The sequence below is a fragment of the Gymnoscopelus braueri genome (genome assembly GCF_963280865.1).
Source record: "Gymnoscopelus braueri genome assembly, chromosome: 23".
NCBI lineage: Eukaryota > Metazoa > Chordata > Actinopteri > Myctophiformes > Myctophidae > Gymnoscopelus > Gymnoscopelus braueri.
Genome location: NC_137625.1, coordinates 38,700,450 through 38,715,779, shown reverse-complemented (window position 1 = coordinate 38,715,779; position 15,330 = coordinate 38,700,450). Strand labels below are relative to the sequence as shown.

Below are 15,330 nucleotides of genomic sequence, written 5' to 3'. Positions count from 1 at the left end.
TTTAGTTTTTTACGTCAGTGGCAGGATTGGTAAACGGGAAAAATTACGTTTTTTACGTCAGTGGCAGTGAATGAGTTAAAAGCAATGCTAAAAGGATCACACCAAAATAAAGCCTTCATTGCTTGTGTCCATTGTGGCCCTTTGTATTCAATTCATCATCAAGACATACAAGACATACAATACAATACAAGTAAGACGCGCGAACGCGGTAAGCGAACGCAAAAAAATTAAAAAAAGAATGAAAAAAAATATTTAAAAAAAAGTAACCAATAAAAAAAAAATTAAAAAAAAAAAAAAAATCTGCGTTAAAAGGAGCATCTTAGAAAAATACAAATTCCCCCAAAAAAAAATTGGAATGTTTTTGAACAATTCAACAAAGTGTTTGAAGTGCCTGTTTCACCCACTTCCGGGGGGCGGAGCCAAAATCCGAGCCCGAAGTATTTGTTCGTAGACCCCCACTTAGGGGGGGTAGAAAAAGTTTGGGAGCGATTCGGGCACTTTTCATTTAACATGGGGTTTCAATGGGGAGTTTTTAGGAGCCTTCTCCGGGGCGTGGCTTCCGGGGGAAGGGGCGGGCTTAAACGCAACCTTGACAGGTGTGTTCAGTTTTCAAAGACCTTTCATTTGATGTATGGTACGTCTAAATTGGACATTTACTTATCTCAGAGGAGCTGCACACAGGCAGTGCACACAGAGACACAGAGAGAGAGAGACACAGAGAGAGACACAACCCAAGCAGGGTTACATAGTAAGCTCCACTTGGTCGGAGGCGCGGCTTCGCCGCGCCTCCTCCCGCGTTCGCAACAAATCATCATCAATACCAGGAGCAATAAAAGGTATATGGGCAATATACCTATACTAACTTAAACCCTCTATTCTCAGAGAAACGGGCTTGACTTACAACTGCACTTCGATCGTTTTTTCCCCCCAACCAACACCAAATCTCTTCAGCAAAGATTTGCGAATCTACAAGCTCACAACGCGTCACAACACAGCTTGTAGATCTTCTATTTTTTGGCTAAATGATAGAATAAGGATGCTGGGGTTCAGCATGGTTAAAGTGGTTCAAACTATTAAAGATCACAACACAAAGTGGCGGATAACCGAGCGTGCGCCATTAACGCTTATGTAAACATTAATAATTAGCCGGCGTGTTATTAGCAGCGGGTGTGGTAAAGCGTCTGAGACGGGACGATTCTCTGATTAGCAATCAGTCAGCGTTACCTCTTACCACAGTTTAACAGCTTCACTTCTTAATTAGCTCCAGACTTTTTTCAGGTGAATTAATCATCGAGTGCTGGCGGTGACTCCACTTATAAAGTCAGCCAGAACTCCCACTGACAGACACACTCCAGAGCACCTCGTCTATTTATTTCCTCCCCCAAAAGAGCACCCTCTCAAGATCAGGAATTTTTTTAGATTGTGTTTGCTGTCGGGTGGAAACCTCATATGTCCAAAACATTACAGGATTCAAATATATTTTTTATATATCTATAAGCTCACCTAATGAGGCATATTTTGAGCTTTGTAGATCTGCTATCTTTTGCTATTCTTTTGTGACTATGTAGTGTGAAGAAATAGGGTATTCATTTACAAACACATTAAAAGTTAAAATATGGAGATACCGTAAGAGGTTTCTGCCCAACAGCAACATTTTCTTATTTTATTTTTTCTTATTTTACTGGGAGGACTGCATCAATGCACCTCCCCCTTTAACTGTTTATTTATTAATTAATTCATTCATTTAATTAAATGTATGTATTTATTTATTCATGTATGTATTCATTCATTTGTAATTCCCATCTGCAGGCATTTAGTATGCTATAGTATAACTAGTTTTAGTGCCAGGTTAATCACAGTCCTCATTTCATGGCAGGGGCTGTTTTTGTGGTTGTTTGTTGGCAAATTGTTGTCATATTGAGGAATTAAGTGAAGCACAGATCCGACTGGCTGTAGCTCATTATTACTGCGCTCATACATATTCATTGCACTATCAAATAGGAATTTAGTTTTACATAAATACAGATTGAACTATGCAGAGTAATAGCTTGATGGATTAAGACACAAAACAATAATAATAGATAAATAAAGGTTTCTCCTCATGTTGGGTTTACAAAATGAGCGATCATCGTGTAATAGTGGGATCGTGTGGTAGGTGGAAAATCCTGTCCAATCCAATAAACATTTGCACAAAATAGGGATAACAGTGGGTAAACTGACACTGCAATCTTCTGCATTGGATTTGAATTGAAATTATATCTTTTTCTTTGTTTATTGATTTATTATATTCCAATTGTGGAAAGCAGAGAGTTGAGGCCCCCTTTTTGAAAACCACTGGCCTACATTGTCCATCAGCAGCCTTGTGGTCCTGCCAAATAGTCCGTTGGATAAAGTGCTACCCGGTGGTGTACTGTGGATTTGTTAACTACTGGAGCGCTACGTCACGCACACGTGCACACGTGAGCGATCGCTGATTGAAATAACCTCTTTAATGTGTATGCCTATTTATTAACCCACAATATATATATCAAATTGTATTCTAGTTACTTGCATAATGGGGATACTTAGTGTTGTCACACGCATTTACCTTGCATATAATTTAGTTCATGAATCCATCAGTCACTGTTATCCAAACGTTCTCTTTGGACTGCTTCAGAACATCTGACAGTAGGCTATGCCTACACCTGCAGTACTTAGCAGGTCACACAATGGACCAGGTTGTGGGTTTGAATCCACCGGTGGTGCATCCGGCTTTGCCGTGTTCGAGGATGGAAGCCGGGCGGGGAGGGTGATATTTGTCACTGCAGGTACTCCTACGGGCTGGGGCGGCACCTGTCAGGCGGGAGGAGTCGGGCGGGAGGAGTAGGACGAAGGACATAACAATTATTATGTTTGAATCCACCCAGTGTAAGCAGTGTGTAGCTATACTGGAATGTAGTTTTGAAGTTTGCTTTGTGCATTTTAGACCTCTGGCCTAGGCCACTAAAACCTGTTACCATGTGTTCTTGTCAGTACAGATAAATGGCAGAGCAAATTATAGATACACTGTAGGTTTAGGACTGGAATCGGGCCATATAGAGAGTAAGAATGTGTTGTCACATGGCGGTTTCAGACAGTATAAGGCACTGGTTGTGATTAGTAGTTTTAGGACGGACATTGTACCAGTGTATGTCTTGTCTTCATTGTCGTAACAATTAATATAATCAATCATGCTTCAAAGACGTCATGAAATCGCTGTTCTTCAATTATTTTTGGCAAAGTTTTCCTCTGAAACTGGTGCGTGTCGTGCCTCAACCAATCACAGTCTCAGCTGCCCGTCCGACCTAAAACACCCCTTTTTTGCATCTATTGTTAAGTATGTCCTCATTATGACCACGGCTAAAGACTTCATTTTTTTAGGTCTGTATAGCCACTTAAACCCCAGTATCCGTATTATGCGGAAAACTTTATTTAAGATATTTAATGTAGAGCAAAAACTGAAAAGGTACTAGCGTAGAGCCCTGCGGGACTCCGGTCAACCAAGTACATGGTTTAAGTGGTCAATATCTGGTGTCTTTTGTCTTCCGAGTCTTTGTGTCTTGAGTTCATGCAAACAGAAGTCCAAAAATTCAAGACACTCTCATATTGTGAGTGGTTCTGGATAACATTTGTATGCAGCATTAGAGAAACTGAGTTGAGGCCCTTTCTCCTGTGATTCATTTGGTGCTTCAGGCACGGGTGACCTTTTCGTCTTGCTAACGGTCCCTACGCAGCATGTTCGAGCAACGCCAGCCTGCCTCCAGGCGATGTTTAATCAGAAGGATGTTTAAATGTTTACTGTTGGGCTTCTTTTGCCAAAAAAAAGAAAGAAAAACGGAGACAGGAGCAAACCCAAGGCCCTGTGGGAGCCCAGGTCTGCCTGACTGCCATCTGCTGTTTTCTGATGACCAAACAGGAGGCAGTGATGGTCTCACAGGATGTCCTGTCGTCCAAAATGACACCTGCCCCCTTCCGCCCCCAAGGTTATTATAGTTTTGCATTTGTCACTTTTTTTTTTTTTGGTTTAGTTTTGATTTGAGTTTGAGTTTTGCATTTGTCATAATTTTTTTTTAAATTTTTGGGTTTAGTTTTGATTTGTTTATAAAGTGGGTTTGCTGGTTTAGTTTAGTCTTTATTTTTCAAAAGGCTTAGTTTTAGTTTAGGTTTCTTTTCTTTTCTTAAATACATTTTTGTATTAGTTTTTTTTTTTTTTTAAATGTCAAGATTTTGCACTAGACAAATATACATATGGGTCAAACTATGGGTAATCGGTGGTCTAGGACACTCCAAAATCGGGATCAGCATCAGACCCAAAAAATGGTCGAACCCAGGACACAGGAAGATATGGGGGTGGGGAGGTGACAGATACGCAGAGCATATCTGTCATGCCGTGGCGAGGGGACCCGCTGGGCTTTCCATCAACCAGACAAGAGATGAGCCCACGGTAAGGGCTTTGATTTACAGTGCAGGTTAAACAACCCGCTGCCTCTGGGCCTTGACTAATGACACAGTGTAACTGAAAAGGAACGGAACGGTATACAACATATATCACTCATACCTCGCTTCGGTTTTATAGCAAGTTCGATATTTCATCACCAAAAAGTCCAGAGATGGAGTTGGAAGAAGGGGGTAAATCTATCGCTCAAGAGAGCGCTTCATAAAAGCTGGAGGTCCCAAGATCTTTTTTATATATATATTTTTTCTTGTTTTTAGGGGGGAGTAAGGTTATTATTGTTATTTAAAACATTTAAAAATATGAAAACTTTCATAAACTGTATTATGTGTTTACAAAACTAACACAAATTATAAAGAAAATGTACTTAGTTTTAGACTTTTAGTCATCGTCAAACATCTCTCGTCTTTCTCGTCGACGGCAGGCTGCGCCTTAGCAGAATCCGATGAGAAATCTCGTCGGTGGCAGTCAAAGAGTCAAAGTGAACTTATAAGCAAACCAATAAATAGAAGGAGAAAAGTGTTGGTAGATACACATATTTAATTATGTGTATATTAAACTTCAATATATAACAATAACTCTCAACTTAAATTCTACAATGAATAAGCAAACAAGTAAATATAATACACACTGATCTTTATTTGTTTAACTACAAGCTCAGAACGTGTGGCATTGCGACCCGTTGTTAAAAGGTTGACACACCTCTTAACACATCAAGTGCCAGAGGTTTTTTAAAACGGGGTACATCCAGTGCCAGCGTTTTTTACCGTTTACGCTGATCGTTTTATAGCTGCAAAAGCCTCCACGAGGACACGGATGTAAACAAAGGGTGTCTGGGCGATGGTCGAGGGTCCCGTCTAACGACTGGAACAATACTATTTCTAACGCGTCCGTCATTGCAGAGTGATCGCCCGTCGAAAATGGCTTGTTTTCACCACTGTAAAAAAAGTATGGAGAAATGGACCTCTTTCTCCAAATCCTATCATTGGATCGGACGGAAGTGACATTTTTTGGGCCAACGTCACATTCCCGTCCATTCCATTTTACAGGGACCTAGGATCTTTCCTAAGTTGCGTTAGAGCGCCCCTTGTGGAAAAAGAAAAAAATATATATATATTTTTTAAACAGGTAGGTTTACGGTTTCGGCACTCGACAGGTATATTTGAAAACATCTACGTGTTTGGCACTCAATGTGTTAATTGCAGATACCGATGTTGTAAAAAAAAAAGTCAAATAATTGCCGTTATATTGGTCAAACAGATATATCGGTCTAGCTCTACTTCTGGGCTGGCTGGCCGTTAGGTGCCTCCTCTCTAACTGTTCAGTTGGCACCTGGGCTTACATACAGTAACTGTGATGCTGTTCAGAGTCCAACAGCAGACGGTCCACCCTCCCACTGGCCTGACAGCCTTCGTTAGAATGGAACAATTACAGCCGACGCAACGGCAGCTGGAGCCGCATTGAAGCCAGGGTCTGGAGCTGTCTCCGGATCAGCCTCCAACACCTGTTTGAGGCTCGCTGGAACGGTGGCTCTCAAAGTGGGGACACCCAGGGATCCTTGAGGGGTTCCAGGAGGTCCCCAGCAAAACGAGGAACAGTTTAATTTCCCTATCATTTCACCAGCTAGAAATGAACTCAATGAGAGAATGTAGAGCTTTTTCCCCAGGACACTGACAGACGCCTGAACGACCTACGTAACCAGAGTAAAGCTTAAGAAATCCTTCAGTACCCAGCAAGCCCCCAGGAACGAGGACCCCCCTATGGTCACCTTAACAGCATTGACATGCAATGTAAAAGGCATTACCATAGACACATGCCTCTTTTTACAGCATTTGACACGCTGATGAAATGTTTGCTTTTAGGGGTAGAAAAACGTTCTCTTTGTGCTGCTACTACAGACTGAATGCTATTTTGTGTGTGTGTGTACATGCGTGCGTGTGTGTGTGCACATTCAAGGAGAATGTGTGTCCTTTATACAACACATCAACCAAACAGCATCCAGCGAGGCCAAGGTTCAACGTTCTGTATTTTGATGTATTGTATTGCGGCAGCATAGAAACTTTTGTGTACTATTTATTTTATTTTCAAACATCTACAAAATTGTACATTTTGTATTTGTGTTTTCTCTTTTGAGAAGGCTACGCTAAAGAACCTTGGAACTTGGTTTGACTCTACCCACTGTTAGAGCATCTCCCCACCTATACTGGTATAGAACTATGTACTAAATCTGATATAACAACAAAAATCCCCTTGTCATCCCTATCACAAAGTCTTATCAAATAAGGGTATGCAGCCTAATTCGTATACATTTGGGGGTCCTTGACATGAATTTTTTTTATCACCACTGTCCTAGAACTTAGTGGTTCTCAAAGTAGGGTCCGTGGACGCCCTGGGGTCCTTGTGGCTGTTCCAAGGGCTCTCTCCAGCAAAATTATTGATAGTTTGGAACCAAATAGACCCTTACAGGTCTGTAATATGTAACCAAATGGACCCTTACAGGTCTGTAACGTGTAACCAAATGCACCCTTACACGTCTGTAACATGTAACCAAATGGGCCCTTACAGGTCTGTAACTCTGAGGGTGTGCAAATGGAACCAAATGGATCTGCAAGGGTCCATTTGGTTCCATTTGCACACACTCAGAGTTATGGTGGTCTTTGGCCCAGTGCATGCCACCTTGTATTGATCCCGCAAGGGAAATTCAGTCACAAGAGACAGTACAGCAGTTAAACACAGATTTATAGGGCAAAAAAGTACCGGAGATATAGCATGATGGAAATACAGTACATCACATTCAAAGCAACACCATCAGTAAGTTGCTAAAAATAAATTCAACATACATTATACAAAAGTATCATACACTAATTTTTTTGGCTACCTTTAAACAAAAGCTAAATAAAAAACTATGCTATGATGACTAAAACGACTAAATATATTGTCAATTTCGTCAACAAATAAAAACTAGACTAAAATGTTAGGGAGGGACTAGTGGAGATGAGATCCAGTAGAACTAAGACAAGCTTGTAGATCGGCTATTTTCAAGTATACATCAGGCATTATGACGCCATCACAGCCCATCAATTGACGACTAAATCAACTGTAGATTTAGTTGGCTAAAATCTTATGATATTTAGTCAACCAAAACTAGACTAAAAAGAAACCATTTCAAATGACTAAAATATGACAAAAACGAAATGGAATTTTATTCAAATGACGATGACTAGAACTAAATCAATGTGCTATGTGCTGTAAAAATTAACACTGGTGCTCGCATAGTCCAAGAGTAAGGAAAATACGAGTGTTAGCAGTAGTAACACTAGTACTAGTATTATAGTTTGAGCACCACTGTGCTAGACGAAAAGGATGTGGTTTGGTTGATGTGTTGATGAAAAGGCTACACATTCTCTTTGAGTAACTGTACATATCCCGAGCTTCAAACACTGCCCGTCTTGTAGGCACAGTGAGGTTAACCCATTCAATCCGGGAACGCATCTGTTCATTTTGAGATGTCTTTGGCTATTCAAAAATAGCAGATATACAATCTCATGTGCCGCGCTATGAGATGGTAGATCTGCAATTTTTTGAAAAATCGTGAAATTGTGCAAATATTTTAATATATATATATTTTAAAGCGAACATTTGAAACTCAAATCTTTGCTTCGAGGGGTCTCTGGATTAAAATATGTTGAGATGGGGGTCCGCGGCCAAATACATGTCATTTTGGGGGTCCTTGACATGAAAAAGTTTGAGAACCACGTTTTTTTTTTTTAACTGTTTGGATTTAGAAGACATTTAGAATCCCCAGAAGCAAAGATTTGACTTACAAATGTTCGCTTAAAAAAATTATACATCAAACAATTTGGGGGGAAAAATCATGATCCTTCAAAAATAGCAGATCTACAAGCTCATAGCGCCATGAGCTGCCGCGCCATGAGCTTGTAGATCTGCTATTTTTGAATAGCCAAAGAAATCTAAAAATGACACCGATGCATTCCGGTCTTAATGGCTTAAGTAGTCTCTTTGTTGTGGAATGAATCTGAGGAGGACTGTGTTTACGAGGCCTGAGCTCTATAGCCATTCTTCTCTGCGGCCACGCAGATGAGAGCGTAATGATACCCCGAATCAAAGCTCTTTTTAGAAATGTCTTAATTCACAGCGACAGGACGAGATTTTATTAGCAGATTATGGCGATTAGATGATGAGATTGTCATGGGCACAGCTCTGATGAATCAGCCTGTAACTCGTAATATGGTTGCCTGGCAGGTGGAAACCTTGTATGTCTGCTGTGTGTTGACAGGCTGGTGTGTACAGCATGCATGTACGTGTGCTGATGAGTCATCGGCCGCTGCTTGGCCTCGCCATGTTCTGCCAGCCTCGAGGCTGTGCCTGCACACCCAGCCTGGGAGGTGTACTGCAGTGGTGGAAGAAGTACTCAAATGTGTTACTTAAAGTAAAAGTATCAATACTGCAATATAGAAATACTCTGTTACAAGTAAACGTCCGGAATTAAAAAAAATACTTGAGTAAAAGTACAAAAGTATTGGTATCAAAATGTACTTGGAAGTACCAAAAGTAAAAAGTGCTCATTATGCAGATTGTCCCATTTCACAAGTTTTCAAATGTATAAAAAGTATAACATATTTTGAAAATAGTAGATCTATGCGACACATTGCGAGCTTGTAGATCGGCTATTTTCAAATGGCCGAAATGTATATAGGCTAGGGCTGAAGTGGTTAATGTATGTTTTGTAATAATATTCTAAATCTACAAAGTAACTAAAGTTGATATGTAGTGGAGTAAAAGTACAGACAGTTGGAAATACCTCAACACTTTACAAGTACAGCACTTAAGTAAATGTACTTACCGGTAGTTACTTTCCACCACTGCTGTACTGTATGTATTACCTGTTGTAATGGTCAGAGAGTTTGTCTGAAAACAAGACAATGATTGATTGATTGATTGAATACTTTATCAGGCAGAAATGTAAACAGCCCAAGGTGCAGTCAGACATTTAGGCTAAAAGGATGACACAAAAAAGGTCTTGCATCGGGACTTGTTTCCATTGTGGTCCTATGTATTCAATTCATCAACATAGGATAACAAAAAATAAGACAATAATACATATCAACAAATTCAAAACTATTATGTACAAAGGAGAAAAATGTCGGTAGTGAATGACACCTCCTTTCTATGGGAACATTGCATTTACCTCCCCTTGTGATCTCCTCATAGATATTTTTTTCAGACCTGTTTTGAAAGAAGCCAGTGACCCACCTTTTTTAGGGATGGTGTCAGGGCATTCCACATTTTGGTGGCAGAGTAGTAGAATGAGAATTTTCCCATGTTTGTTCTTGTAAGGGACCAGAGTTGGTCGGCAAGAGAGTCACCAGGAGACTTGTGTTGCTTTCTTTTGTTTTTTATTTCTCCATTAAAAACATGAGTTAAATAATTCTGGGCCCAAAACAAAATGTGGACAGACTGAACAAACCAAAATGAGACATGAGGGGAACATATATAGTGGGTGATCAAACCACTCTTGACACAAAGGGGAAGACAAAACAAATAACATTTAAACAGACTATAAATAACTACAAACACAATCCACTACATTACTAACTCATATTAAATCAATAAATTACATATAACTGAAATGACAATACATGTCTTCACATGTGTAGTAATACATTCAAACTTATAATAAATCCCTGCCCCTCCCCTTATGCACAGGGGACATGGTGCAGTCCAATTACTATTCAGCTCCTTATAAGCACCTGTGAAGCAGCTGGGCCTTTCCATGGCCAGCCATCTTAACTTCAACATTACTCAGAACTGATAACTCCACAAAACAAAATAAACTTGAATACAAATGAAATAACTCCTGATAAAACAACTTGGCCATGACACAATACAGTAACTTAATGGATGTACACTCCAGTCTGTAACTTCATCACCAAACTTGCAATAAACAGTGTGTCATTTAACCAGTTGTGTGTAGTCCTTAAGGTTTGCAGAATGTAGTTTGCTGAAAATAAATATAAATACATTAATAAACCAAAAAACACAAGTGTCCACCATGTTTTACCAACTTTGTGTGGCTGCTGATGTGGCCATCACATGTGGCCTGTGGCCATCACAGTTCTATATTGTGGATGTGGGTGTCTAACTGTCTATGGCCAAATACATATTCATTTGGGGGTCCTTGACATGAAAAGGTTTGAGAACCACTGCTCTGATGTGTTTGGTGTGCTTCCCTGCAGACGGAACCCCCTCCACTTCCACTTCATCACGGACTCCATCGCCCAGCAGATCCTGGCCTCCCTGTTCCACACGTGGATGGTGCCTGCGGTCCGTGTTGACTTCTACGACGCAGACGAACTCAAGGTGAGGGACACCGCCACTGGGTCCCTGTTTGGGCCGGGGCGATATGTCGATTAGACATAATAGAATATTCTACTGCCCTGGCGAAGATTTTTTCGACTATTCAACACACACACAAAAAAAGAAAAAAAAAGTTATTTTATACAACCTTTAAGTTAGTATATATTTTTTTGTTTAGTATATTATACTCACATGGTCACCTATTTTTGAACATCTTTGAAAGCCAAAGTGAAAAGTGTCTGTGGGTTTTTTAAACATTGAACCAATGAAAGGTATTAACAAGAGCTTGTGACTAAATAATAACTACATTGGATCCATTGGAACATGTTTTCCATTTCCTGAAAATTAACGGTTTTGGACATACAACATTTACACCCGACAGAGGTGATATTTTGATAAAGTGATGCCTAAACACATACAAATATATATTCCAAAAATTTGAATCGCTATTTTCGAACACAAAATAATCACAATATTTATATTGAGTTATTTGGTAAAACGTGATTTGTGATCGTGTCCATCTCGCCCAGCCCTACTTTTATTCTCCATTCCACTCCTGCGTACACAGTCAAATCATTTTTTTAAACTCTGAGAGTATACAAAAAGTGTGCAAACAGTTCCACAACTCTATGAATTACAGACATTTAAGGGCTCCATTTGTACACTCACTGAGTTTAAATTACACTGAGGATTATACTGAGTACTATTGACACTATTTTCTATTGATTATTACACATATTAAGTATATTTAGTCAGCCCTACTTTAGTCAGTATTAGAGCAGCAGGACTATAGACCAGAACTGAATGTGATTTACTGTCCTTGAACTGTTCGTGAACTGCCTAGTGTTCCCTTTGAATTATTATAAGAATTATAAACAGTCATGGCACATAATTACAGAACTGGAATTATTGACATAATTATGGGATGGTAGATTTATTCAGAATTGTAAACCCACATATACCATGGAAACGCTCGATTTCTGCGGGAGCCGATTTTATCTGAAAAATGGAACTGCAGTGATGAGGTTTTTTTTATTTTTTTTAATGCTCGGGCCACTGGAGGTGTTGGTGGACAGAGCTGTATTCACTCGCTGTCGGGCAGAAACCTCTTATCTCCATATTTCAACTCTTGTTGTGTTTTTTCATAAATTAGCACCCTTCTTGATCATACTACAGCGTCACACAAAAGCATCAAAAGTAGCAGATCTGCAAGCTCGAAACTGCTTTTGCAAAAAAAATTAAATTGAATCCTGAAAAGTATTTTTTTTCGACATAGGAGGTTTCCATCCAACAGAGACGTTATAATAATAAAAACTGAACCGTTTCGGACATGCAAGGTTTCCCCCCGGCGGCAAACGATATGCCAATGTCCCCTAGCGTCCTAGTCTCGCGTCACCAGACAACTATTCCACAATCTCTGAATTATGGAAACATTTGTAAATTGTGGGAGGCAACAGTCTGGCCACGTGAGACTAGCGTCCAGTCTGTGTATATACGTAATATCTCTTGTGTATATATGTGTTTAAACATAATATTTCTTGTGTATATATGTGTATATACGTAATATTTGGTCGCTGTGGTTTTCAGTCGGAGGTGTCGTGGATCCCCAACAAGCATTACTCTGGCATCTACGGTCTGATGAAGCTGGTCCTCACCAAGACCCTGCCCTCCGACCTGCAGAAGGTCATCGTGTTGGACACGGACATCACCTTCGCCACCGACATCGCCGAGCTCTGGGCCGTCTTCCACAAGTTCAAAGGTCAGGCCTATTACTTACCCCTTCTGTGGCTTTGTCTTGTGTCTTTTCGTTTTTGTTTTTGTTTTATTTTGTTTTATTTTGTCTTGAGATGTTGTTTTTGGGCGGGTAGGTGTTTTTATTGGAAAGGACATTGGGGAAAGACGGGGACAAGTGGGCTAGAACCAGGAACAGTATGACACGAGACCTGATTGGGATTTTAACCCATTCAATCCGGGAACGCATCTACACATGTCTTCTGAAAACCGTATGTTGCTATAATATCAGTGGTGCTGAAACTTTTTTGAGGGCCACGTTTGAGTTAAAATGTTCGCTTTAAATATATATATATATTCAAAGATTTGCAAAAGTTTTCACGATTTTTCTAGAATAGCAGATCTTCAAGTTCAGCTATTTTTGAATAGCCAAAGTATAACATAATGGTTTAAGTAATGGTTTAAGTGGTTACGCAGATGCGTTCCCGGTTTTAATGGGTTAACCAAGTGTACCTGGCAGGTGTATGCGCGCGCGCGTGTGCACACACACACACACACACACACACACACACACACACACACACACACACACACACACACACACACACACACACACACACACACACACACAAATGGCATGTCACAGCGGTAGATAGCGGTGCAGGCTGTCTCGCTGACCCAGGGCAGGCCTGTATGACTGTATCGTCAGCAGTGACAAAGGCAAGCTACCACAGAAAATGGTGGCTCAGATAGGGGAATGTCCAGCATGTGCTCCCGGCCTCACCTGTGCCATCACGTCTTTACTGGCATCACACACACACGCACGCGCGCACACACACACACACACACACACACACACACACACACACACACACACACACACACACACACACACACACACACACACTGTCTGAATTATTACCACCACACACACACACATGCGCAGACGCGCAGACACACACACACACACACACACACACACACACACACACACACACACACACACACACGCACAGTCTGAACTATCACCACCACCGTCACTCATAGCGTCGCTGTAGGGCAGAAACCTTGTATCTCCATTATTTCTACATATGTTGTTGTTTTTTGGTAAATGAATGCCCTACCTCGTCTACTATAGTGTCACACACAAGTGGCACAAATAGCAGACATACAAGCTCTCAACGCATCACAATGCGACACATTTTGGGCTTTGCTATATTTTGCTATTTTAAATTTGTGTGTGTGGGTTTTATAAATATGGAACCAATGAAAACGATTAGCTTGTTTTCCACCCTCGTTAGCCACATGAACCCTAGCGTCCCTATTCTGTGTATGTCAAATACCTGAACATTCGGCTATCCCAGCTTGGGATAGCCGAATGTTATGTTCAGAGATTTGGTGTAGAGGGAAACAAGGAGGGCAAAGTACAGACCTCTGTGGGACACCTGGTCAATGAAGTAAATAGGGTTTAAGAGGTTGTGACATGGCTACTTTGTCCATGCAGATGCAGCCATTGACAGGTTTGGAGTGTTTTTCTTTGCTATTACGTCAGAACTATAGTCTGATGCAAGTATGAAAAGTTTAAAACAATGCATAAATATCAAGTTGGGTTATCATTCAGTAATGTTACAAGATGAATCCCTTGGTTCCCCCTCTGTCATGTCAAGTCCAATTCTTTTTTTTTTTTTTCACGAAAAAGGAATGTGAGCAAGGCGTTGCCTTGGAGATATGTATTTTTAACTTCATCTAAAAGTGTAGATTTGCATATGAGATGTAGTGTGTTTGAGTGAGTGAAATTTAACACATTTGTATTTGTTATAGACAAACGGACATCTGTGACTTCTGTAGGGAGAGACATTTAAATGGAGTCAGAGCAATGTTTTCCGCACCCATACTCTTATGGCCAGCTGACCATAACCTGCCTCCTGCCTTTTCTCACCTTGCACTCCAAGGTATTCAAATGCAATGAATTCTGGGATTGGAGGCTGGCAAGAACAAAACATCTTTTGTTACATTGATTTCTATTCTTGTTGTGAAACAATAGGGAGAGCAGCTGTTCATGTTTCAAGGTTTCAGCCTGATGAAGGACTGTGAAAGGATTGTAAAAAAAACATGCAAATAGTAATAAAGTAGTAACTAGAAAAGTGTGCTCCTCGGAGCACAGGTCTCCACCAGGCCGGGTTGCCTAGCCAGGACCTGTAAACTTTGGTCATAGCCACTTGGAATGGAATCTGAAATATCTAACTCATACATCTTGATCACATGACCCAGAGATAATGTGTACCTATTTGTGTGAGACATGGACAAACTTTGTAAGAGTAGTAGCAAAAAGTGTGTTTTGAAGAAAACACACTATGGCAGAAAATCTTATCTGGCACAAACATGCCTATAAATTGTGTCATGATCCAAGGAATCTGGGGGAAAAAAATATGTTGATTGTACCACCTATGGTTCAAAATGTATAGGGCAAAACGTGAAGTGGGCTGTTGTAGCGCCACCATGAGGAGATTTGAAAAAATTGGGATGTAGGTTCTTCCTTGGCTTAGTGGGAATGTTACACCCGACATGAAGTTTCCCAGCAATTGGGCGCTGCATTCATGATGTGTGGCATTTTGTGCAAAACGGCTACCCCCACAAACTTTGGAAGCCAATCATAGCCAATTGGAATGGAATATGAGAAATGTGATGGATACGTCTTGATCACATGACTACAGAGATAATGTATACCGATGATTGATTGAATACTTTAT

At 40.4% G+C, this 15,330-nt stretch overlaps 1 protein-coding gene across 1 annotated transcript in view; it reads left to right on the top strand.

Moving 5' to 3' along the window:
- The window catches only part of large1 (LARGE xylosyl- and glucuronyltransferase 1), a 122,299-nt gene that overhangs the window by 51,680 nt on the left and 55,289 nt on the right, over positions 1-15,330 (top strand). The window contains exons 5-6 of the mRNA XM_080420667.1: positions 10,729-10,852; positions 12,437-12,608. Of these exons, the coding sequence (XP_080276793.1) occupies positions 10,729-10,852; positions 12,437-12,608 (296 nt within the window). The remainder of the gene's footprint in view (positions 1-10,728; positions 10,853-12,436; positions 12,609-15,330) is intronic.